The following is a 27,929-nucleotide window of genomic DNA, read 5'->3' as shown; positions in this document are numbered from 1 at the left end:
AGCCCTTAGAGTGTTGTAAGCATCTTTTATAACAATAATCAGGATCATACCTGTCTTTGGCTTTTCTTTCCTAAGTATGTATCTTGGACATGTAACTCACTCTTTGACAGGTGCACAGCCTGCCACGGTATGGACATGAACAGCATGCACAAGAACATTGCACACGAACAGCATGATTAGCAAGCACTTACATTATTTAGCACTTACATGCCAGGCTCCATTCTAAGTACTTTCCATGTAAATCAATTAATCCTCACAACAATGCTGAGGTAGATAAGATCATCCCCATTTTGCAGACCAGGAAGCTGAGGTTCAGAGGTTAAATAACTTGGCTCAAGTTCACACAGCTGGCCTGACCTGAGCACCTGCTCTGGACACTACGCTCCTTCTCTTAATTTAACTAATATAATATTAATGGGTAAATCAACTATACTTCAATTAAAAAATATTATTTTAAAAACCAAAATGGCTTTGGGTTTCACTGCAACAACAGGAACCCACATAAAATTGTCAACAGAATAAAGATGAATCAGAATTAAAATAAAAATATTAATGGATACTGAGGTTCATTTGTGTACTTTCATTACTAGTACTACAGTGAACACAGATATTAACTTTTGTGCACTTATGCAGTTACTTGAGCCAGTATATTGCTCTTTTTCACTAATAGCAATTTGAGGTGGTTTCTGTCACTTGCAGTCAGTAGTACTCCTAATACACTGAACCGTACTTGCTCCAAATTAGACCTACTGCAATGATGAGACAGACAAAACCTACCTGAGCAATTCTATTATTTTAAAAGTTTGCTTCCTTTTCTATGAAAGGGCTTCCTTCCTTATTGGCAAAAGAAACATACTGTAGCTTTTTTGTTTCTTTTTAAGTTGTTCATAGGATACACATGGCTTTAGTAAATTACAAAGGGAAGATACAATGGGAACTGTAGGATATAAATGGCCATTTCAGGTTTTAGACTTAATATCTGTTATCACAAAAAAAGGTATACCCCCCTCAAAAAAAAATCTACTGAAAAATTAAAGGACTATGACTGACCCTTTCATACTGATGTTCACACACACTGCTGCCTTTAATTAAAATGGAAAATGCTTTATTAAAAAGCAGTACATTTAAACTCAATGTACTTCTTTATAATTTCTTCCTCTGAGGAAAAGATACTAATGAATTCCTGGCTATCTGATGTGTATGGCATTAAGCTTAGTCATTATACAATGACTTAAAACAAGATTCACGAATTATTTCAAAATCGCTGTTCCATTTATCTTAACTACACGAGAGAGTTTAAACATTGGCTACTTGGACAGGCTATTATGCTGCAAAGTTCCTTTATATTGGCACTCATGATTTTCTATGTGTTAAAAAGAACACATCCACCATTTATTTCTACCATCCTCACCCCCACCTTCAGTAGGGTTCAGTGTGTTTATACGAATAAATACAAGTACAGGAGACTTTTTTTTGTAGTTTTAGCAAATATGATCCTTAGATCCTGAAATGCATCCTCCAGTGAATTTAAGGAAATATAAAGGAGCCTGAGTTTTGAATACTTGATGATAATTTTTTTATGTTCCTAACTAATGGAACTTAAAATTACTATTATTTAAAATATCATGAAGGGGTATGGATTAATACTGAAAACTCATTAATTACTAAAAGAACATCTTGTATCACACAATGTGATTCCCTAAGGGTGCCCTGGGCATCAAATAAAATAACAAAGACATATATCCTCTCACTTCACACAGACTATCCTTCATAGAGCCCAGCTCAATATCCTTTATGTATGAATATATCATCCTAAAATACAAAACAGAATTTTTCATTTAATACTATGTTTGATTTGGTGCTAGCAGCAAGATCATTTCTACCAAATCACAGGTCCTTCCCTTTCTGTACTGGATTCTAATTTGAACCATAGCTCCTAGGACCTAGGTTCAAACATTTAAAAAAGTATGGCAATTCATATTGATTGCCCATCTCTGATACAGTCAGATTAGCTGTGAGACTCCTCTGTCATTAAAAAGACCTTATCTTACACAAAATCCGATTTACGGACTGTCAGGCAACATACTACAGCAAACCCTATATATAACTTACTCTTTTCTTCTTTCTTTGGGGAGTTCGTCTTATAAATCCCTTTCCTGCATAGGTCAATATGAAACTTTTCCCAAAATTTGGACAAAAGGAGACAACTAACCAAGATCCAAGCTGAAGTAAAAGTCAATTATCTCTCCCTCAGCAAAATAAACATTCTGATCTCAGTGTATATTTTGGGGTATTAGTACCTGGGAAAGCAACCCAAAAGGTTTGTTTTGTTCATACTGAGAGGCAAAAAAAATTCTGAAAAGTTACAAATGCCTCAATTTGATGAAAGAACAGACATATTTTTGGAAAATTTAAGTCCAAATGAGGCTTTAGAAAAATTCACATTCAAAATATTTTAAGCCTGTTATTAGTGAACAAATGTAATTATTTTAGTATATGAATATTGTCTCCCATACATTATTCAATACATTTGGAGGAAAATTTCTAAGTGTTAAATTGTACAAAATATTTTCTATTTTTTCAAGTTTAAAAATAATCTATAGCAAATAACAATTAGAACTACACCTAGATGCAAGTACAAGATGCCTTCGATCTGGAAGCAGGAGGCATGTGCTAGTCCACTTGGTCACAAAGTTCAAGTGCACAAAAGTTTCAGCAAAGGTCCAGAAAACTTTCCACCTTCCATTATAAATCTAATAAACAAGAACACCAGTAGAAATCTGAGGTCTTCCCAGAAAACAAAAGGAAACTAAATCTTACATGCAACATTTGTTACTTGCAGACAGAGTAGAATTCTCTTGCAGAACTGATGAGCGGGAAATACCGTTGAAACCGCCCTGGAGTTCCAAGTGCAGGTGGTCTAACAGGTAGCGCATGAACTCATGAGCGTCCTGCTGCTGATAGCCCCTTGAAGCAAACAGAAACAGTCACTGTGGGGCACTGCCTGCCCAGCCCAACATGCAGGAGGGCAGAGTGTTGAGAAGGGCCACAGCCCTGCGCTCAGAGCACAGGGAGGCGCCCTGATCCTTCCTCCTCACTTCCTCCTTGTCTTACACGTAAAAGCACCTTCAAGACAGAATTCCACTACTGAAAAACCAGTTTGAAAACACAGAATAGTAGAGCTAACTGGACTTCTAGTGTTCGCAACTGACCTCACTTAAGAGGAAAACTGAGGGGCAAAAAAGGGGTTGTGTGACCTGCCTGAAGTCATGCAACTGCAACAAGGAGAGTAACATGTCTCCTGGATGGACTGTGAATCTTCCCATTTCCCACATGGCCTCTCTAGAAGATGCTCAAATGTTAAAATTTCACATCTTAACCTGCACCAGAAAACTAGGTCTAAACCACCATTATAAGAAATAAGGAATTTAAATCTTTAGACTGAAAGATACTAATTTTTAAACACTGGCTGAAAGGAAGAAAAACTTTATCTAAAGAGTTAAAGATGTATAGCATTCTATACTTGCATCCTAATCTCTGATTCAAGACATTTTTTAAATAAATAAAAACTTTAAAACGCATTGACTCATAATTATGCTCTAGCCTAAAACTTTAATATATACAGCAACATATTCTGAGGTTACTTCTTACACTATATTCAGTCAGGAAATTCTATGCAATTCTTCTACTAATACAGATCAATGACAAGTGAACAGTAATAAAATCTGACAGAAAATTAAGCTGGTACAGTTGGAAAGTAACAGAGGTTTATGTAGATAAATCCAGCAATGATATCTAAAGTACATTCATAAAATTATGGATAGGAAAGACTACTGCCTACATTTTTACAGGCATGGAAGGTTCTCTTTAATCTTTGCTCTAAGCGGCAAGTTTTCTGGCCTGGTCTTGAGTCAAAACTTCTACCACTCTTCCAGGTAGTGGTTCCATAAACAAAATTTCTTTTAACCAGAGTCCCCCCGCTTTTCCTAAAACTTCTCCTGGAAATAAATTATGGAAATGATCTGCCTAATCAATGGAACTTAAATTGAAAGTCACTTTAGCATTTCACTGTAACTTTTTCTATACTATTTAGCAACTAAATATTAATATATATGTTCAAGTATTTCTTCTAAGACTCTTAAGAATAAAAATGTTAAAATTCACAGTCAAAAGTATTCAAAGTTGGTAGTTCCTTTATATATCTAAGGAGGTGCTTTAAACTTTTTCAACATAACATACATTTTTTTCGTGACTCAAAGGTAAGATCAGTATTTCAGGTCATATTTGAAATTCTATCACATATAAAAATGTTTTATTCTCTCACCAAAATAACCTAACATCTAATCATTATTTTCTAAAATGGATCATGAAAACCAGTACCTTGTAGTTATGTCAATTTGCGTTTTCATCAAACACATCCGTCCCTTTTTAAAACAATCTGCCTAATGTACATTAATGAATATTTCCAACCATACCATGATTCTCTTGATTCTCTTTCCTTATATCAAAATACATTATTTTCTAATGTTCCCTTTACCATTAGAAACACATTTGTTGACCTACATGAGATCATGGAACACTCATTGTTTTATAAAGATAAGTTATGGGGATCTGTTTCAATTTGTGATCTTTACCAGATAACAAAAAGTCTATGTTTCTTCTAGGACTGGGACATTTTTTTGATTCTGACTAAAGAGACATTTACAATTCCATTTCTAAACATTTAAATAAAACCTTTCATTGATTTATCTGAAAATCTTAATAATTATTATTTAGTATATTAAATTCAACAGACTTAAGTTATCTTTTCAATTATTTCTCAATTATACAGTCTGGGCTTCAGAGTCTCCTCTGCAGTCAACTTAGGTTTCTTCTTTTTGGTAATCTTGTTAAAGGAAACACCCCTCACATTTGGGTGCAGTGTTCGAGTTCTATATACAAATTATTTCAGTGATGTCACCCAAACAGGTGTCTGTGAATTAGTGAGGAAATGAATTTATGAAGAACCAACTGGTATCTCTGTGACAGATCAGAATTGAGAGAGAAAATAAGACAGAGGGAAAGCATGGTGGCTCCAGTTTTAACACTGTTCCTATCTTCACTTGTTTGTGACCTTCGATAAGCATTACCTCTTTCTCCTAATGTCTACAGAAAATCTGTGTCATAAAGATGCTGTGAGAAATCATCCGTGGAGAGCACACTGCAAATACAAAAAGCCTAGAGGCTCATGAGGCATCCCTTTTGAATGAGGGGGCAGAGAAGGACAGACACTGCTGAGGCACAATGTATAGGAACACAGAGCAACTATCTCTTCACAACAAGTTTTGATACAAGGAGGCAAGCCATATTTATTCGGATCTTAAGAACAAAGAAATGTTCCAATAAAGAATGATCAAGGAAAACATTACTCTGCACCTGCCTAAGTGAAAGGCAGACACTGCAAATAATAAAACAGACATCACATAATACAGGCACACACAAGCACTTGTGTGATGCTCCAACATGCGCAACTGTGACACGTGCCTGTGCATTACTGACCATTCTCTGTGTTTTGGCAAGACCAGTACATTATGTGTAAAATAGCAAAGACCAATACGGAAAAGGATATGCCTCTACAGAATCAAATTTTATCATACTAGAACAAACTTCTTCTAAAGTACCTAGGACACATTAGAATTTTAGATTCTGTTCATATTTAAAATAAGTTATTGTTTTGTCCAAATTATCTGCAAAACCAAAATCAGTTAAATTTAGCTATTCCTATCCAGTGTGAGGCACCAATCAAGGCCGAGTTTCTTCAAGACAAAAATACCAGAAAATGAAAATGACAAAAATGTTTTGTTTACAAACACATGCACAAAAATACAATAGCTAAATTCTTAGAACTAATACAGCATACCTGGTTTTATTGCACTTTGCTTTGTTGCGTTTTGCAGATACTGCCGTTTTTACAAATTTCAAGTCTGTGGCAACCCCGCATCAAAGTAAGTCTGTTGGTGCCCTTTTCCAACATTTGTTCACTTTGTGTCTCTGTATCACATTTTGGTAATCCTCGCAATACTTTAAACTTTTCCATTATTGTTATTATCTGTTAATGTGATCTACGATCAGTGATCTTTGATGTTACTACTGTAATAGTTTTAGGGTGCCACAAACCATATAAGGCAGCAGACATAATAAATGTTGTGTGTGTTCTGACTGCTCCACCGACAGGCTGTTCCTGCCTCTCTCCCTCTCTCGGGCCTCTCTATTCCCTGAGACACAACAATATTGAAATTTGTCCAATTAATAACCCTCAATGGCCTCTCAGTGTTTAAGTGACAAGAAGAGTCACATGTCTCTCACTTTAAATTAAAAGCTGAAAGGATTAAGCTGGGACTTCCCTCGTGGTCCAGTGGTTAAGAATCTGCCTTCCAATGCAGGGGACATGGGTTTGGTCCCTGGTCGGGCAACTAAGATCCCACATGCCATGGGGCAACTAAGCCTGCACGCTCTAGAGCCCGTGTGCCACAACTAGAGAGCCCGCGTGCTGCAACTACTGAGCCCACCCACCACAACTAGAGAGAAGCCTGCACGCCACAATGAAGCTCCCATGTGCCGCAGCTAAGACCCGATGCAGCCTAAATAAATAAATATTTTTAAAAAACTAGAAACCTAAAAGGAATAAGTTTAGTGAGGAAGGCATGTCAAATGCTGAGACAGGCCAAAAGTTAGGCCTCTTGCACCAAACAGCCAAGTTGTGAAAGCAAAGGAAAAGTTCTTGAAGGAAAGTAAAAGTGCTGCCCCAGTGAAGACACGACTGATTAAAAAAAATGAAACCCTATTGCTGATATGAAGAAAGTTTTATCAGTCTGGATAGAAGATCAAACCAGCCACAACATTCCCTTCAGCCCAAGCTTAATTTAGAGCAAGGCACTAACTGTCCTCAATTCCATGAAGGCTGAGAGAAGTGAGGAAGCTGCAGAAGAGAAGTGTGAAGCTAGCAGAGGTTGGTTAGTGAGGCTTAAGGAAAGAAGCCGTCTCCTTAACAGAAAAGTGCAAGGCAAAGGAGCAAGTGCTGATGTAGAACCAGCAGCAAGATATCCAGATCTTGCTAAGATCAGTAATGAAGGAAGCTAATAACAGATTAGCTTCCTTCACCAAATAAAAGATTTTCAGTGTAGATAAAACAGCCTTATACTGGAAGAAGATGCCATCTAGGACTTTCCTAGGTAGAGAGGAGAAGTCAACGCCTGGCTTTAAAGGACAGGATGCCTCTCTTGTTACAGGCTAATGCAGCTGGTGACTTTAAATTGAAGCATGCTCATTTATCATTCTGAAAATCCTAGGACCCTTAAGAATAATGCTAAATCTACTCTGCCTGTGTTCTATAAATGGAACAACAAAGCCTGGATGGCAGCATATCTGTTTACAACATGGTTTACTGAATATTTTAAGCCCACTGTTGAGAGCCACTGCCCAGAAAAGATTTATTACTGCTCATGGACAACACACCTGGTCACCCAAGAGCTCTGATGGAGACATACAATGAGATGAATGTTGTTTTCATGCCTGCTAACACAACATCCATTCTGCAGCCCATGGATCAAGGAGTCATTTTGACTTTCAAGTCTTATTCTTTAAGAAATACATTTTGTAAGGCTGTAGCTGCCACAGATAGTGATTCCTCTGATGGATCTGAGCAAAGCAAACTGAAAACCTTCAGAAAGGATTCCCCATTCTAGATGCCATTAAGAACATCATTCGTGATTCACGGGAAGAGGTCAAAATATCAACATTAACAGGAGTTTGGATGAAGCAGATTCCAAACCTCATGGATGACTCTGAAAAAAGTTGAGCACTGTTTGGAACAGCTTTATTTCTCTATCTGCTAATTTACTGCAGTGGTCTGGAACCAAACCCAAACATTACTGAGGTATGCCTATATTGTTTAAATATAAAATATAAACAGCTTGATGTTTTTTTTGTTTTTTTTGTTTTTTTTGCGGTACGCGGGCCTCTCACTGTGTGGCCTCTCCCGTTGTGAAGCACAGGCTCCAGACGCCCAGGCTCAGCAGCCATGGCTCACGGGCCCAGCCGCTCCGCGGCACGTGGGATCCTCCCGGCGGGGCACGAACCCGTGTCCCCTGCATCGGCAGGCGGACTCTCAACCACTGTGCCACCAGGGAAGCCCTTGGTGTTTTTTTAAAGTCCTCTATTTACAGATACCCAAAAAAGATTATTATTAAATTAAATAGATCTTTTCAAGTGATATTTTATTATCTACAAAGATCTTTTATATTTTCTACAAAGCGAAGTAGAAGAGCTAGCAAATTCAAGAAAGATTTTTCAGTCATTTCTTCATCATTTTTAAACATTCAAGAAAACTACAGAAAACTGTTTTGGGAAGTCAATGAAGATATATTAAATCAAGTTTTACATGAAAGTAGAAATAGCACGTAAGTGACACGATGAATCAAGGGAATAAATACTATGACCTGATATGAATTATCAAGAGACTTTCCTGGAGAGTGTTAGCATTAAGCTGGATTCTAAAGAAAGAGATGTGACCACAGGCAAATACCATAGACAGGAAGCAGATGACAGACAAATATATGGAGGCAACAAGACAAAATCATGTTAAGGAAAGCAAGGAGTAACAAAGGCTAGCAGAAAAGACTATCAAAATTACAAAAGCTAATTGTCTTTTGACCCAGCAATTCCTCTCTTAAATACCTGCATTATACGTATGAGATTACCCACTTCAGCACTATTTGGAACAGCAAAGAAGAAGAAATGTAACCTATGTAATCATTGGTAGGGGACTATTAAACAAATCATGATGCAACCTAAAATGACTGAGAAAGCTATTTATATACTAATATGAATCATCTCAAAGTAGAAAAACAAGATATATTACCATTTATGTTAAAAATTATGCACATGCTTGTATGTATATACACACAGAATATCACTGAAAGGATACACAAAAATCTGTTAACTATGGTTGCTCCCGGAAAGCAAAATGAAAGGCTGGGGAATAGAGTAAAAGAAAAAAATTTTCATTGTATAACCTTTCTTTACCTTTTGAAATTTTGAACCATGTGTATTTTTGTCTATTTTAAAAAATACACTTTAAGGTATTTTTATGAAAAAAGAAAGGACAGGAAAAGCTGGGCATACTAGGAAGCCATAAGAAGTGTGGTAAGTAGATATATGTATGCTGAGAAGTTCAAACTCAGGAACAGTTTCCCTGCTGAGTGACTGGCTTTTGGTTTGGGTGGGAAAAGAGAAAAGAATAGCTCTGATGATTTCTATGTCCAAAGCTGTTGATTACATTTAGGGTACTTTTTTTTCTGCATTTATTTAATAAATGAAAGTTGTTCCTACTTCTACATGCATGATTGTATTTCAGGCTCCTCACTTTTTTTCCCCTTTGGCCATGCCGCACAGCTTACGGGATCTCAGTTCCCCGACCAGTGATTGAACCCAGGCCACAGCAGTGAAAGCCCGGGATCCTAATCACTAGGGCACCAGGGAACTCCCCAGGCTCCTCTTATTTTATTCCAAGGTATCACACTCCCTAGATACTGTCATATGTTAATCAGGGAAAATGGGCTTTCTAAACTTTAAAAAATTTTACTTTGGGATTATAAATACAAACATAATTCAAGACCCATTGCATTTCCACTTCGGCACGTTATAAGAACTTTTACCCTGTACACATAATAGGAGTAACAATTACGAGAAGAAAACCCTACCTCACACCTGGGCGTTGTGCAGTGACCCTGTACTAAAACTTTATTCATGATATAATCTCAAGATCTAGAGCTAACCAAGAGAAAATTATTCTCTGATTACATGAAAGTGAGGAACAATCTGAGTTACTACAGAACGAAGAGAAAGCCCTGCTAAGAACACACAGACATCCTATCCCGATCAGTCATTAACGAAATCTAAGAGTTCATATGTAATAGGAATCACTCCGGAAATGCCATCCTAATTTCTCAACCTGGTTACCTATTCCAAAAGTTCTTTCCCTTCATTGGTAGGAATAATAGAATGAGTAAAATTAAGCAGCTAAAAACTAAATCATGCTCACAGATGGGCTAAAGAAACTAGAAAGAGCAGAGATACGGGCAGATTTAGATGAAAAGTAGAATTCTATTAAATGAAGAGGGAACTGAGTCACCATGGGAACCAAGTAGAAGAGTATAAAGGTGGTTGGTGGGCCTCACTGGGGCATGCAGACAAATACTGTTAACACATCTATCGCTGACCAACACCACGAAACCTAGGTTCTAATTCTGGTCCCAACACCTACTAGATGTATAAAACTGAACAAACTACTCTCCTCTGTCTCAGTTCCGTCTTCTTTCAGATGGGGCTAACACTTCTTACCCTGATGGGAATTTTGTTATGTTTCTTAATGAAGATCAGATATAAAATACCTAAAGTGCTTGACACATAATAGACATTCAACAAATGGAAGCAATTTTTATATAATAACCAAACACAAAGATTAAATCCCCATCAAGAGTCTAAGTAGGTGATAATTAGAAATTTTATATCTAGTCCAGACGTGATTAGCAGTAACAATCATTTCTACCTTTCCTATTTAGAGTCAGGAAATTCTAAAATTCTTACAAAATTATTCTCTCCTCAGGAGAGATTTAAATAACATGAAATATAAAAGATTTCCTTCAAAACAAAGACCAGGGTTAACAATAGTCAATTATGTCTGATCCTCAAGGCTACACTCTTTGGCAAGGCAACAAATTATAGTCCTTTGAAGCTGTTACCCTTTAGACATTTCTCCATACTACCAATATATCTAAACCACTCTGAGACAGTAAAGCAAGATATACTGCTGAGTTTTACTAGAGCGTGCTGGTTTTAAAAAAGGAGGAGAGGGCTGTACATAAGGTGCCAGAATCATGACTAGTAGGAACCATGACGTGCTTCAGAAAGATAAAAGTCAGCAGAAGGTGGCGAAGGCTGCTGTCAAGCACCCGTAGTGCTTCAGGTCTGTTGTTACCTACGGGGAGGACTAGCTTAGGAGACGAGGTAGATTTCTCTGACAGCAGGGCTGTTTCCCCACTCAAGTGAGACCAGATAAAGAACACTGGAGGGGTGGGATGGGGAGGGTGGGAGGGAGGGAGATGCATGAGGGAAGGGATGTGGGAACAGATGTATATGTATGACTGATTCACTTTGTTATAAAGCAGAAACTAAAAAAAAAAAAAAAAAGAACACTGGAAACGCTGTGACTCTATAAGCACATTAGGAGATGATGTGTTAATTGTGTTACCTTCTGGAAAGCGAATGAATCCCAATGGACTTAACTATAGTCTTGTAAGGTCTTCAGAACTCAGACCAGAGCAGTGAATACGATACCATGGTTTTCTACTGATTACACTTGGATTTTTTTTTTTTAGCTGAAATAACAGGACAGTGTATGATGATAATTACTCTGTATAAGATTTTGAAAAAAATCAAGGAAATTTTGTCCAGTATGTTTTCCTAGAGCACGTAAGTTATTTATAAGGGCTTTGTTTTTATAACAACAAAATGCCCTGCCTTTTGTTACAGATTTTTCTAAGGTCTATCTGTTACTTAAACACATTTGCCTAGTAGGATATATCCAACTTCGGCTCTTCTCCTTAAAAAGCAAAACACTGGTTTACATTATTGAGAATACCACCACTCTGTTGGAAATTGTTTCAGGAACAGTGTAAAGACTAATATTAATGTTTTAAATATCCTTCATTAAATAATACTTACCTAAAATTCGGCATAATCTTCCAAATAACATAAAATAAGGACTCTGGGCTAAATGCAGTCTGGCTACCTTGCCATAATGCACAGAGTGTCTTTCTAAACTCTTCCACCAAAGACCTAGAAAAGAGCAGGGGATGATGAGACCCTCAGCATTAGTAAAAGGCTGCTATTTCAATACACAATGCCAAACTGTCTAAACTCCACAAATAAAAAATGAAAACATAAGAAGAGTTTGGTCTCTTCTGAACTAGACCTGACAGCTAAGTATAGCATCTCAAAACCCATACCAATAGCAGTAATTACAGACAAAACTAGTTTTTTAACTATATGGTGAACTCTGAGTATGTCGAAGTACTGCCATACTTGTAAAATAAAGCAATGGATAAGTTACAAATCAAATTACCTAAGAATGTAATGTTTCCAAAAAACCCGTAAAACAAGTAATAGAATCTCTTTCTCCATCTCTTGCCTTTCTCCTTCCTGCCCCTCTAGGAGCGCACTTCCCAGACCTCGCTGCGTGACTGTTTGCTCCTCTCTGCCGCAGAGTTCATCTGGCCACAAAGCTTCAACACTCACCTCTATACCAATGAATCTCAAATCCAAATCTAAACTCCAGATTTTTCTCATGACCACTTTTATTCAGCTGTCTCCAGGTTCCAACAGGAATTTTCTACTGGACTCAGTGTGTCCTAAACCTGCTCTCCCTACTCTCCCTGCCGCCCCTCAGTCTCCAATCGCCCCTTCTCTCACAGGAATACAACTTCCATTTTTTTCTTGGCACATGAGCTCCTGGAATAAAAAAAAATTTGAGTGTGCCCAACTTCTGACAAATTCCCTTAAAGAGAAAGAGTGGTCCTTCTTATTCACCCCTTCCTTCTGCCTTCCAGCTAGAATGAGGACGAAAAGGTGGTGCGCCAGCACCACTGTGCATGACGTGGATAAGAGTCTCACCCAGGGCTGGTGGGACAGAAAGACAGAGGAGCCCAGTGATTGTGTGAAACAAACCTAGACGGATAACCTCCAACTTTTACATGAGAAGATAAACCACGGATGTTTAAGTCACCGTTAGTTTTGGTCTTCTATGCATGTAGGTAAACTTATACACCTCCTCAACTTCAATGACTGTATGTGTCAATACAGCTACCATACTCGTGGATACCTGGTTGGTATCACAGAGAATCTCACTATCTTCTTTGTCAACCCCTGTTATCCAGTAGGTTCCTGAGATACAAATCATATTTTTTACTTCCTAGTACCTGAACCCTCATCCTATGTTTGAGGAACCCCACCTTAAGAGTCAAAGCCTGCCTCCTACTGTGGAACCTGAAAAGGCCAGGTACTTGCTCTCTCTCAGCCCCCGCCCACTCCCCCTTGAAGCCAGGACTCAGGTACATGGCCTGGGTATGCCTATTTGAAGCTGAAACAGTGCCAGATTGTTTCTGGTGGCAAAGAGCACAGTCAGGAGTGCAGGGGCGACAGTAACAGCAGCATCCACCCAGCACCCAACTCCAGCAGTGCTGGCAATGGGAACTTCGGCGCAGCATGGACAGCGGTCCTAATGGGACACCCTCATGGATGCCTAGACTCCAGGCCTGATTTTCCCCCCATCCAGTAATGGTAAGCTCACCAACAGACTTTCAATAAATTCCTTTTCTGCCTAAAATGGCCAGCGGCAATTTCTATAATTTGTAACTAAACCCTAAATGACACTAATGCATCAAGTACTACTAATTCTTCCCTTAACTTTTGTGCACATGTATTTTTTCCTCTTCATTTCATGGCTATTCCCTCTAACCAATTACTATAAAGTGAAAAGCCTCCTTGAACGCAGGCACGTTCCAGCTCATCTTATAAGCTGCTACCAAAGTAAACTCTTAAAACACCACTTCTAGTGATATCATTCCATCCCTGCTCCAATGCCTGGCTGCACTGCGTACTCCACACTACACACTATTCTAACACGGCCTATCCTATTCTCCCTCAGACATCTAGGCAGAACACTATCAGATTATAAGACGGCTTTTCAGAATGTGTGGGGATGGGGTGTGTGGGAGCAGGGATGGGCAGGCAGGGAAAACATTACATTAAAATACATACAGATGATAAACCGTAGCCCTATTTCAGTAATGTTAAGATACCCCTTATGGTCATGATAATATGATAAATCTTTCTGAACCCCAAAGAGAACATGGCTGCACTGAATTTGAATATATATTGGTTTGGTTCTCAATAATCACTTGGCAATTGTTTTCTCCTTCCATATCAACTAAAAATTGACTGCACTGCTCCATAATTAATTTGATAACTACAAATTAATTTAATTATCCAAGACAGGTTTACCTAACTCTATCAGACAAATCAATTCACAAAGACTAATGATATTCATGCCAGTCTATACCTAGAACTGTATTTTCTTCATAGATGCCAATTTTAGAATGCCCACATCCACAGACTCAACAAGCAGAGTGCTATATTTTGTCCTGCCTACTAGGTAAATAGAAATGAAAGAATTCTAACAATTATTAAGATTGCTAGCTAGATACTTAAACACAATTGAGAGTTGTTTTGGTGTTTTTTTTTTTAAATGCATGTGCCTATTAACTCAGATAACGCAATGGAAATCACCAGTAAGAGTCATTTGTTCTGTAGCTCAAAGCCAGAAAGGACATATTCTTAGACTCACACGTTGTTGTCCCCCTGGCTCCTGGTATGGTACGTTCGCCTTCCTGCTGTCTTCCCATTCCTTAACTCCACAGCAGGCAGCTCTTTGAAATAACAGCAAAACTGCTCAATGTTACTATTTTAAAAGGAAGGGAAAAAAAACTATTAGTTTTTAAATGTACTAAGAAGTAAAGAAAGCACTATGAGACCTATACAGCATATGGATTTTGAAAATGTGATATTTCTATTTCTCATTAAAATGGTACTCAATGCAATCTCTTAACATTGCATTTCTTCATTAAGCTTACTCATTTACTCCAAGAAAACAATATAAGGGGGACTTCCCTGGTGGCACAGTGAGTAAGACTCTGCACTCCCAATGCAGGGGGCCCAGGTTCAATCCCTGGTCAGGGAACTAGATCCCACATGCAAGCTGCAACTAAGAGTTTGCATGCCACAATTTAGGAGCCCTGGAGCCACAACTAAGGAGCCCGCCTGCCGCAACTAAGCCCCAGCGCAACCAAATAAATAAATAAATATTTTTTTAAAAAGGGAATATAAGTAGATGACTTTGCAAAAATAAACAAAGACCTTAAAGCAAAATCTCTGTTCCAGAAATCCCCAATTCCCCCTTCCCATCTATAGACTGTCACCATTTCTTTCTTTTCAGGGTCTTTGTTCCCAAGTGTTCAATAATTTCCTCAAATAAAAGCCATGAAACCAAACATATTGTTTAAATACACTATACAGAGTAACAAGGAGAATTCGGTAGTGACTAGAATTTCTTCTTTGAGCAAGACTAGATAAGCTGAGAGCCAGTACCTTTAAGGAGAGATCACACATGGCTTCTGTTCCTTATTAGCAAGGTGGCCTTGGGAAAATAATTTACTGTGGTCTTTGATACCACATTAAAATCTAAAAGTATGCAACTTTCTAAATAATTTCTTCTGTATAACTTAGGTCAGCCTTGTTGTCTATTTTATTTTTCCTGCTCATCTTACTCTTTTTTTTTTTTTTTTTTTTGGCCACGCAGCATGTGGGATCTTAGTTCCCTGACCAGGAATCAAACCCGAGCCCCCTGCAGTGGAAGCACAGAGTCAACCGCTGTACCGCCAGAGAAGTCCCTGCTCATCTTACATTTTGAAGATCTTCTAAACATCTGATCTTATGACCATACTTAAGACTCAATTAATGATTGAACTAAGTTATCTGAACAAGGTTCCTTATAGCCAGGGGTCTGCAAACTATGGCCCACAGGACAAATCTGACCCTGGGCCAGTGAGGTTTTACATTTTTAAAGTGAGTTTTATATTTTTTAAAGAGTTGTTTAAAAGGGAGAGGGGTGTTGAAGGGAGGAGAAGATGTGTAAGGAAGCCTGGATGTGGCATGCAAAGATTAAAAATATTTATTTAATCTGGCCTTTTACAGAAGTTTGCTGGCCTGTGCTCAAGCCTATTCAAGAAGGAACAGGAACTAAATAATAACAGCTAACAGTTATTTACTGCTAGGCACTGTTCTAAGCACTTTATGTAAATTATATAATATCTTCCCGACTACCCCGTGAGGTAGACTATTATCCCCGATTTCACTGATGAGAAAACTAAGGCACAGGGAACTGAGGTAACTTGCCCCAAGTTACTAGGCTAGAGTTAGTGGCAGAGACAGGATCTGAACCCAGAGCCTTTGCTCTTAACCATTCCACCAGAAACTAACGTCAGATACTTAAGCTCTGACTGTAACAGTACCTGAGTGACTGAAGGATGGCGTTCATGAAACACGTGTTCCCCAAATTCCGAAGGCCTGTGGCACAAATGGCAGTGGTGCTTCCCTGTAAAATGGAACAAGAGGTGGCCTTCAGTAATACCAAGAGAAGGCCAACTGTTTCAACATCAAAGAAGAACAAAGGCCTATATTTGAAACTCTAGCAACAAGCCAGTTCGGAATTGATACTTTTCAGTCCAACAAATATTTCAAATTCTCTTTCTACTCTCTGTAAACGTGTCTGGATATTTTTAGAAGGCTGTTTCTGACCCTAGGATTGTTCTAAATGGAAGCTTATGAGGAAGTCACCATTAATAAGTACTGCGGAGTACACAATGCAAAAACCAGGAAGATTCTTAAAAGAAGTAAGTTTAAGACTTAATGCCGTCATAAGACTCTATTAAAGCTACTACAAATTGGAAAAAATATAAACATGCCAAGTATTTCTGTCCCCCAGCTTTTAACTCTAAGCCATGCAAATGACCAATACATGTTTTCCTAGCAATGGAATATCAATCTGAAAAAACTACCTGAACTTCCCTTAAAGACTAAGGCTTTGTTTTTTGATTAGCTGTACAAATGCACTGTGATGTCTGAATACTACACATGGTTAGTGAATCTACCCATCCAACCCAAAGCATCACTTTAGCTCTTTCTTCCACAAAATTGTAATACTTAATTAAGTGTGTGTCTAAACACAGCTGGCATGACAGCAGAGAGGTAGATGCAGGACAAAATTACTGGTATATTTTACAATATTTAGTCATCTTTAAACTTTGTTACTCCATTCATGGCCATACATTTGGTAAGAGATAGGTATCAGAATGAGGAAGCATATTCTTTTATGGTGAAATTGTATTAATGAAGTCCTAAGGAAAAAACTTACCAAAACCTCAGACCCAGAGCATTTTATTTTTTTAAGATTTTTATTTTATTTATTTATTTTTTGGCTGTGTTGGGTCTTTGTTGGTACGTGCGGGCCTTCTCTAGTTGAGGTGCACGGGCTTCTCACTGCAGTGGCTTCTCTTGTTGCAGAGCATGGGCTCTAGGCGCACGGGCTTCAGTAATTGTGGCACACAGGCTCAGTAGTTGTGGCTCACGGGCTCTAGAGCACAGGCTCGTAGTTGTGGCGCACGGGCTTAGTTGCTCCACCGCATGTGGGATCTTCCCCGACCAGGGCTCAAACCCGTGCCCCCTGCATTGGCAGGGGGATTCTTAACCACTGTGCCGCCAGGGAAGCCCCAGACCCATAGAATTTGCACTAGGGACCTTCAACAGAAGGAAGCAAGGATCTTTGGGATCCTATAGAGATGGAGTAATAAGGTACATGAGTAGGCGTTAAGAACAAATGCCTGCTAAGGCAGAGGAGCACGGTGGTCATCCTGACAGAAGGAAGGCACTGACAGACAGACAGATTCGCTGGGGTATTTAGTCACGTCAAGAATCATTAGTACAAGTGGCAAACATTCTGTAAAATATTCCAAATCCAAGGCATACATTTATAAAAGTTTATAAAGGGCAACATTAATGTTAGAATTGTAATCAAACAGTGACTAGATCTCAACCAATTCTTATATTTGAATACATTTTAATTACTTACATTTACTTTTAGTAACTTGCTGTTCAGTGATGAATTTTCCAAAAGTTTTCTTTTCCTATGCCGGTCAGCTGTGAAAGCTGAGCTATTAAAGCACAAACAGACAGTCAAAAAGACATTCATACATACACAACACTACACAGCAGGACAGAGTAAACATGGCTGTTCTAAGTATCTAGGGTATGGAGCCCTGCCTGGCTGCTTAGCCAGGCCAGGAAGTGACCCGTTAGGCCACTGTGGCCCACAAGTATTTCAAGTAACTGAGGAGTTCCACTTCCCTTGGAAATCCCCTCTGCTCCTCCAGCAGGGTGGGACTGGAAGCTGCCACCCGCGGGCGCTTCCCAGAAAAGCTGGCCAAGTGGTTGTGGTCTGTTGGACAGTCCCTCTCCTCCACCGCTCTATCTACCTAATCAATGGTGAAGCTTCAAACAACAGAACACCCACTACTCATAAAAAAGAAAAACACTGGTCTGACATGATTATTCTGAGATTTAACATTAAGTCTTTCTTTCTTAATTTTCATAAAGGTATCATGTTTTGTTAATATGTTGTAATAGATGATGATATAATCTGAGTTTGCAGAATGATAAATTATAGACGCATAGGCATATATCAATTCATTTGATTCAGCTGTGCTACAAAGCATATTCTAAAACAAATCCTAATTAGCACATAAATTCTGAATTTAAATTATCTAAATGTTTCTCATTGAAAGAGATATTAAGTTTGAAATTTATTAGAAAATAATTCCTATCTTCAAAGGGTCACTTTAAAATTATTATGTATCAGGGGAACTAATCTAAAGGAAGTGAAAGTTACTATTAAACAACATAGACTTTTTAAGTCTACCAACTCTTTCCCATCTTCTAAAAGTACCAGGCTAATCCAAAGAAAATACATAATTATTTTTCCTTCCAGAATTTCCACATGAACTGTCTTCAGAGCATCAGATCTAGTGACAGTCAGCTGTTTCAAATCTAAAAATATTCTTAGGAAAAATGTCTTCAGAAATGTATGTCCCTCTCAGTGTACTGGTGACTACAAGGTAAGAAGAGATAATCCCATATGTACTACCATGTTAAGTTATTCCTTCACAAATTCTATAGGTAAAGAAGTTCAGTCACAAGCACAATGTACTGTGACAATGCCTAATAACTTTTAGTTTTAACCTATACAAAAAAAGCATTTAGCTTTTTAAAAATGTTATTAAATTTTACCATCAATGATTCTCAAAATGGCAGAATCCTTTAGATCCATGCTATTTAATATGGTAGCTGCTCACAACATGTGGCTAATAAATTTAAATTAATTAAACTTAAAAATGTAAAATTCAGTTCCTTGTCACACTAGCTAATTTTCAAGTGCTCAATAGTCACATGTGTCTAGTGGCTACCATACTGGACAGTGTAGATTAATACAATGTTTCTGGCGCTCAGTGCTTCTCCAGATGATATGCTAAACAGTCTAAAGTAAAACGCAAATGTAATCATAGTTCTTTCATTGTAGCTTCCATTACAGATTAAAGGCTATGTCTGAAAAAATAAAAATAAATTTAGGTAATGTTTATCGACATAGAAAAAGGATTGCAAAGTAGCTTTTTCAGAGGGACCAAGGAGAAGTGTAGACAAGGCAGTCTGTGACATCTTTTACCTGATGAAGAAATAAATGGAAATAAAAGATTCAATATCTGCATAAATGCATTTGATGTCCGGTTTTCCCTTTGACTTAGTTCTAATGAATTTATTTGTCATTGAGATGATAGTCTTTTCTTAGAGAAAGCTATAAATGGCAGGAAGAAATAATTTGGTAGCTACCTACTTCTATAACAAAGAATCAAGTTAGTAAGATCTTTACAACGACATCACCACAACAAAGAGTGATATTTACATAAATTACTGCAGGAATCTCCTACTTCACAGTTAATTGTGATTATTTCAGACCAAATTCAATATTCTAGATCTGTGTGTCTATACTTCTGTCTCTAACCCTAGATATGCTCCTGCTGCTTTGTTCAAATTAAAAGGGAGGAGGCGCTTTGAAAAAGTGAGGAGCCCCAAGATGACAAGCCAAAGTGCACTTAAACCCAGACTGTTCTAATTAGCTTAGATTTCAAAGAAATCAATTCTTCCCTTATCAGCTTATAGTCTATTTAGACAGAGACATGCACAGAGGCTTTGGTTAACCAAAGCTAGACAGTGTTTCACTCAAAGAACTTAGGTTATTCCCTCTCAGCACTCAATTTTAAAATACTCTGTTGGCTTCACATGTAAGTTTGCTAAAGGACTCCCACTTGTGGCATGTTCTCACAATACCATTTATACATTGACTGTCAAAATAAATAAGATGTTGTAAAGCAATTATACTCCAATAAAGATTTTTTAAAAAACAACAAAAAATAAATAAATTAGATGGCACCTGACGATTAGGGGTGATTTACACAAATTTCACCTGAGTCAGCGACCATTCCAGGGCCATGCTTCTATCCACTGCAGCTTCAAAGACATTGCTACTGGGGTTTCTGTTTACGCTTGAATTTTGGGTCTAGTGAGTTTTATCTGACTAACCTATTTGGCTATAGCAAAAAATAATTCTATTCACTTAAGCGGTTTAATTTCTTTATGATGACAAACCATTTCACAGTTTCCTATACTTTCAAGTGATAAATACTGCCCCTAACAAAAAAAGGAAAAGAAGAAACTAGGATCTTGTGCTATCACATAGATGCATGCTGAACAATAATATAATTAAACCTATTTTCCCTTGATACATAAATTTCAGAGTTTCTAAGACCTCATAATACATTTGGACAAGGATTTTCTAATACCAAAGGTAACTCTATAATGATTTTGTATCATTTTTTGCCCTTCCCTTGCACTACCAAAATTCCCCTTGCAAATAATCTGAGGAGCTTATAAGTTGGTGGATAATAACTAAAAAACAGGCTCTGGAGCCCTTGCATATGGTTTATGACAAATATTAAACAAAATAAATGCTGAGCTATGATCACTGACTATGGGCATTTTCAGATACCCAACTCCAAAGTTTATTTTGTTCACATTTCAATCACACTAAAAACGTGATGAAGTTATGGAACTCATAAACAAAAATCCCACTCAGAAATGCTGAAAGACCCCTCAACCCCACTCCATCCCTTCTTTCCCAAGGCCTATTACTTACTTTTCCAAGTTCTGTAAGTGTTCTCTGACTTTCTGTACCAGTCCCAGCTTGGTGTCATTAATCACAAAATCATCACAGCGATAACTGCAAGGAAAATATTAATCAATGTGTGTAAAGAGCTTGAGGAAACCACAGTAATGAAATCACTAAAAGGCCTGTCTACTGCCAAGATGATCACATGCCTCTGCAGGCAGTTACTGTCAGTGGTGAGTTTAAAGAGGACTTGGAATTCACAATGGAATGCTTTTTAAGAGTCCTTTTAAAAAGCCACGTAGGCAATGAATACCAGTTTCTTTACACATTTTTATTCAAAAGCTCTTCAATTCCTCTTTCAAAAATGAAATATGCTACTACATGTTATATTCTTTTCAGTGGTACATAATACATGGAAAATGTAATACAAAGCACCAATTCTGTTCATGTAACATGAAGCCTAAATCTTTAATGTGATCCTTCCCAACTCAAATTAATGGGGAGTTAGCAGGGAGGAGAGATTTAAGAGAAAAGCAGGAAAAAAGTAATTATATGAATAAAAAAACTAAAAGCCATATATTTTACACATAATTTAATTTAAATAAACTGAATTCAGATGGTTGAGAAGAATGAATCTTTTCATTCCAAGGTGTTAGAAAACAAAAGTATAAAACAGTGGCTGCATCCATCTTTCAGGAAACCGATAACCGCTCTGAAGAAAGACATTTAAGATGTTCCTTAAAACTGACAGTGTGTGTGTGTGTTTTAGCAAGTCAATAAGCAAATAATATAAGGAATCACACATAACAAACTTTAACTTGTACATTAGCATTCAATTTTCTTCCTAGAATAAGGCCAATTTTAATAAAAATAACTTACAAGCTAGTACCAAAATATTCTTTTGAACTGAAGCTTTGTACAAAACCACTTATTATAACTACTAAAGAATAATGACAATAACATTGCCATTCTGAGCAAACAAAAAACTTTGAATGCATAGCAATTAGTAAAAATTAGGTCATCTCTAGCAGAATCCAAAAAACATTTCTTACATACCTGAAACCAGTCTATAAAAAAATTGTGAATAGGATGGGGGAAAGTAATTTTTTTTTTTTTTTTTAGTAATTTTTTTTTTTAAGTGAATTCATTTTGGCAGTTTCTGCCTTCCTTCAGAGAGGTCCCTGGGCATTGTTTCGTTTTTTTTTTTTTATAGTGTTTATTTATTTTTACTTGTTGACAGTTTGCTTTATTTATTTATTTATGGCTGTGTTGGGTCTTCGTTTCTGTGTGAGGGCTTTCTCTAGTTGTGGCAAGTGGGGGCCACTCTTCATCACGGTGCGCGGGCCTCTCACTATCGCGGCCTCTCTTGTTGCGGAGCACAGGCTCCAGACGCGCAGGCTCAGTAATTGTGGCTCACGGGCCCAGTTGCTCTGCGGCATGTGGGATCTTCCCAGACCGGGGCTCGAACCCATGTCCCCTGCATTGGCAGGCAGATTCTCAACCACTGTGCCACCAGGGAAGCCCGAAAGTAATTTTTTTAAAAAAAGATTACACACAAAAGCATGGCTTGTGTCTCTTATTCACAGAATTCAAAATGTGAGTGCTTTTGAAAACTTTAAGTAAAATATATATGTAATTATTTAACACGCCCCTCCGCATTAATTGACTGCCTATGTTGTCAATCAAGAGTCTCTAACGTATTCTCCAAGCTCCCGTGGTCAATCCCTAATGTTTCTACAAATAGCAAAAGCTACCTTTTACATCCTAGACCGTTTCTCTATGATCAAAGTACCAGCAATGGCAGGAAAATAATTCCTTATCAGTTTTATAACAAAGACATAAAGGAATTAAATTAGTGAAAAGGTTTAATTCCTTGCTTCCTCTCAGCATAAATGTTAAGAGGGTAAGGTCTACTCTGCAAATCTGGGTTTAAGGCACTTGGTTCCTCCATGGACCTCAGGCATTCACTAAAGAATGAAATTGTATTGTTACTCTAATTCCTGCTTACATTTTCATTCTATGTTTGCATAAATATATGCATGTATTTTGGTTAAAAGAATACCCAGTGTTCAAAACAAAAATAACTCCAAATGCTAGTGCTCATCTGGGGAATGAAGTCTAAAAGCAAATTCAGATCATCTTTCATGTATTTACATGCTGCTAGAATATCTCATTGAAAAGGTAAACCCCTTAGCTTCTACAAAAAAAAAAAAAAAAAGGTTGCTTTGTTTAAAGAAACAAATTGTTTCAGATTATATGAAATAACTGGTTTTTGTCTTATTAAAGTAATTCTTTTTGGTGTGACATGAATTCAGCCTTTAACAAATCTGTTAAAGGAACGTTTTCATATATTGAAATACAGATTCATTTACGGCCTTGCTCCATTCTGAACTAATCTGACTTAACTGGGTCTAGTTGCTTCATCTCTTTGAATGTTCATCATTAAAGTGAATAAGTTTCTCTAGACTCCAGAGCTGTCCTAATGTGACTAATGCAACTGAGGAAATGCATTTTAATCTTTTAAAATTTTAATTGATATAAAATTTTATTTAACTAAAGCAGTATAAAATATATTTCCATTAAATACTTTATGGTTTTGGTAAAACTATATTTCACTTTTATTATGACATCATATAAGATGTACTGCAGTGCACATGTCATTTCTAGGATCACACATAAGCATATCACCAGTCTAGTTTATGTCAACAGAAGGTTTCAGTTATTTTTCTATGCAAGAATGAAGCGCTGTAATGTGCTTATTTGAATATTTTCTGCAGACAGCAGGAGTTACAGTGATACTTATGTAAATAGTAATTGGTAGTTAAACTGAAATACTTATTTTAATAATTAATATAAATAAATTATTTTTCTGGGTTAAAAACTAACAATGAAAAAAAATTTTAACTTCCAAATGAAGTTTGGAACTTTAAAAAAAGATTACACACAAATGTGTAATTGACAACACAGGCACACTAATGAGGCAGAATCGAGTGGAAAAGGTGTATCACAAATTTTACAAATAATGGCAATTACAATGTAATACAGCAGAGCCAAATTAATAAGCTGTGTAAAAAAGTTTTAAGATAATAAAGTAGATAATATTGAGTCATTTTCAGCAAATGCATAATAATTTAATAAGTTGCTTCTCTACAGTCAAAAAATAATCAGTGAAATTTGTCACAATCAATGAAATCAGAATGAAATGTATAACAAAGAAGTTTCTTAGTGATTTTAAGGATTGAGCTTGTAATTCTGGCAAGCTTTAAAATAGCTTGAATTCTTGCTCAAGAAAGAAAACAATTTTTAGATGGAGAGATGAAACATTAAGTTATTATTTCAGTTAAGGGAGTTATGTTTTAGAATTTGAGATAAAGATCAAAAAGGATATTTTACAAAAAGTGAAAGATCTTCAGTTGATCCACCAAGCAATTGTTAGTGAATAAAAGACCTTTCTAACATTATTAAAGATCAATTCATTCAACATTTGAAAATTGTAAGTACTTTTACTTTTAGCTTTAGATGAGTTTTAAGATACAATGGCCAATTAATACTTTGGGTACGTTTTGTTTCAAATGACTTCCAAATTGAAATCTCTTCATCTATTTGCAACCTTAAAAACAATCAACCGCATGCTGTAAATATTTTTTAATCTTTTACATCTGTCACTTTCAGCTAGACAGGAAAAAGTTTCTATCAAGACAGACAAGGACCTGCTACGTGGGATCAAAAACCCGGATTTAATGGAATTATTTCCCTTATTTGATCCACTGCATATTAACATATTGAAAATATCTGTGCTCTAAAGTAGACTGTATCATGGATGCAGTTATTAAAACTGTTCAGTATACATGTGCAAATGCTCTGACTCTTCACCAGTTTATGAAACTGTTAAAAGAAATAGAAGATAATGAATATAATGACTACATGTTCTTTGCCAGTGTTCACTGCTTGAGTCACAGAAGAATTTTACAAAGGTTTACTGTACTGTTAACTCTAATTCAAGATTTTCTTGAAACAAAAGGAACACCTGCCAATATTGAACAAAGAGAAAACATCACAGCATGATTTACATTTTTTCACCTATATCACAGTGCACATGAATGAGCTAAATTTAAAGATCCAAGGAGAGAATAAAAGCTTGTTTGTGACCTAGCTAGACAGGTATGAGAATTTATGTTAAAATTTAAACTATTCATAATACATAATAAACAATTCATAATACATAATGATTTTACACATTTCAACGTGAACAAATATACAGAAGATTTTAAATGCAATGGCATTATGTAAGTTGTCTGCAAAATCTACAAGAAAAATTGAAGAATGCTTTGTTGATATGGACAAATTTGGAGTTGATTTTCAGTTTATATATGGTCCTTTGAATTTGATGTTGATAATACTGAGTGGTTACAAGAGTTAGTGGATTTACTTAAATTAGATACAGTTTTGAGACTGATATGCTTTTGCTTCGGACTCAATTATTCTAAAAAAGATGAGTCAGTCTTGTCAAAACAGATGCCAAGTATTAAAGAATATGGGGTTTTTTGGTACTTCATTCATTTATTGGAAAATTTTTAATAGTGTTTGGAATCTACATTTTAACTGCACTTTTTATGACTAAATACAGATCAAGCATTTCTGACGAAAAGTTAGCATCTGAATGGAGATGTGCTGTACGTGTAAAATACATACTGGATTTTGAAGGTTTCATATTAAAAAAAGATGCACACTATGTCTAATAATTCTATATGGATTACCATGTTGACATGATAATATTTTGGATAATTGGGTTAAATAAAATATAGTTAAAATTAATCAACCTGTTTGTCTTTGCTTTTTTAATGTGGCTACTAGAAAATTTTAAATTACTTATGTGACGAATTATTTCTCTTGCACAGCACTGCTAGCCTAGAAAATATCTAAGACACTAGTTGTTCTACTATAATACTACCCAATATTATAAAGAGGTAATAAATATAACTTTAATGAACTATAAGAAATCAATTTTATTTTGGCTGAATTTGTTCTCACTAGCTTAAAAAATTTTAAGTTTTCACAATTGTCCTATTGCCAAGAGTCAATTTTAGATCTTCTTACAGTCACTATGAAGGACATTTACTTCTAAGATTCTAATTTTTGTCCTGTCTGAATTCACCACACTATACAAGCGTTATTAGATGATGATGATAAAAGGAAAAAGCACCTGCTTCCACAGGTCAAAACGTCCAGGGGCGCCTGGCACGTGGTAGAGGGTCAATAAATGTCAGCTTCCTTTTGCTGTGTAACCAGGGCTGCCTCACAGCACACCCGTCTCTATCTGCCCCCATCCCCTGTTCTGATTTCTTCTTCCTCCCTGGCCCAGAGGTCAAAAGAAAATAAATAACAAAAGTAGGAAGTAAATAAGAATTTAAATGTTGTCTGGTTACCTTAGTCTTTAGCTGAGACGCTGCTTTCAAACTGGAAACTATCGCACTAATACTAATATTAAAAAGTCCCAAGGCAATAAGAAGGATTTAAAGTAAACAAGTTCTAAAAATCTCTTCCTGGTTTACAATTGTGTTGAAGGTATTAGGTCAGTATTATGCTTACCTCTAACACCTGAAAAAATAAATAAAATTTAGCCACTATTCTTAGTTTTCCCTTCAAGGAGATTACACCAGAATAAGTACAAAAAAGTACATAACTTGTAGGCTGTGTTTCAAAGCTTCTAGATTGCTCCTCTGAAACTTGGAATGCATTTCCCATTTTGAAATAAATATTGTTATAAAATATGGTTAAATGCTGCAAGGTGAAAATACACCTGGTTCCCAAAATGTAACTGAAATAATATAAAAAGTTCTACTCCTCTTTTTCTTCTTTCTACTGAGAAATTGGAGCTGAGGTCCAGGTTTTGGCATCTTTTCATATAAATAGGACTTCACATGTCTAGCAAACAAAAGTCAGGAACTACCTATATTAAACAACCAACTTTTAGGCTATTATATTAACACTTAAGCAAATTTAAATTTAGTGATTTTAGGTGATTCTTCAAGTAAAGATGAGCTCTACCTCTAACAGACTACTTGTCAGACAAGGAAAACGTTTACTTCTGTATTTACCAAAAAGAAAGAACTGTTTAAGGAAATTTAAGTAAACTGAACACTAAAGACAAAAAAATAATACTTAGAAGTCATATCAGGCAACATATTAGAGATGTTAGATAAGGAAATCAGACATAAAAAGGCAGGGAAGGAGAAGGTACTGGTATCTTTCTCTACTTCTAACACCTTGAGACAAAGTATACTATCATCTTAGCTATGTAAAAATTAGTCTCAAACCAAATTTCTTGAACCAAATATGACACTAAAGTAGTTTTAAAGTACTTCAAGCCAATAGTTAATAAACTGATTAAATGTAGAGTAGGGTATTATATATATACTACTGTTCAGAGCAGAAGATACACAATTAATTTTACTACCTTGCACTGAAAGAACATGTAGCAGGTAGCAAGTAAATTTTCATAAGAAATACCAATTATTTATACTACTATAATAATTTGGTAAAAAACTGATAATATCACAGCTCAAGTTATTTCAAATTCTGCTTATTCTAATAAATAGCAAAATTGTCCAATTTCTTCATTACATTGATTCCTTATGTGTACATTTTTAAGATTGTGATTTTTTTCTTATTTCTAGTATTTAATCATGCCTAATCCTTTCTAAATATTTTTCTCTCTATAATCTCCCCTAAACCCATCTTTTTCCTCCTCCATCTCAACTAATATTTTATTCTAACCCTTGGTTATTTCCTTTAGTATGATATCCCCCTCCACCCCACCCAAATACAGTGACTTTCAAATGCACAGATATCTGTAGCCGAATTAAACTATAGTATTTGATGGTCCCTGCAATATCAACCTTACCTAAATTTTCTTCTCTCTCATCTTTCCCTCCCAATCTTCCCTTTCATTTCAGTGTTACCTGCTTTATGTTTAGATTTAAGCTTTCATTCCATACAC

The 27,929-nt window shown here is 36.5% G+C and overlaps 1 protein-coding gene across 3 annotated transcripts in view; it reads right to left on the bottom strand.

Moving 5' to 3' along the window:
* Nucleotides 1-27,929, bottom strand: part of USP3 (ubiquitin specific peptidase 3) — a gene marked incomplete at its 5' end in the record, with an annotated part of 97,394 nt that overhangs the window by 31,569 nt on the left and 37,896 nt on the right. For 2 of the 3 annotated variants that reach the window (XM_079699506.1, XM_079699508.1), the window contains 6 exons: nt 2,821-2,967; nt 11,764-11,877; nt 14,444-14,557; nt 16,167-16,249; nt 17,783-17,864; nt 20,957-21,040. In XM_079699506.1, coding sequence (XP_079555632.1) covers nt 2,821-2,967; nt 11,764-11,877; nt 14,444-14,557; nt 16,167-16,249; nt 17,783-17,864; nt 20,957-21,040 — 624 coding nt within the window. The remainder of the gene's footprint in view (nt 1-2,820; nt 2,968-11,763; nt 11,878-14,443; nt 14,558-16,166; nt 16,250-17,782; nt 17,865-20,956; nt 21,041-27,929) is intronic. The other variant, XM_079699507.1, reaches the window with a different exon arrangement.

Source organism: Hyperoodon ampullatus (genome assembly GCF_949752795.1).
Source record: "Hyperoodon ampullatus genome assembly, chromosome: 3".
Lineage (NCBI taxonomy): Eukaryota > Metazoa > Chordata > Mammalia > Artiodactyla > Ziphiidae > Hyperoodon > Hyperoodon ampullatus.
This window is presented reverse-complemented; position numbering and strand designations above follow the sequence as displayed.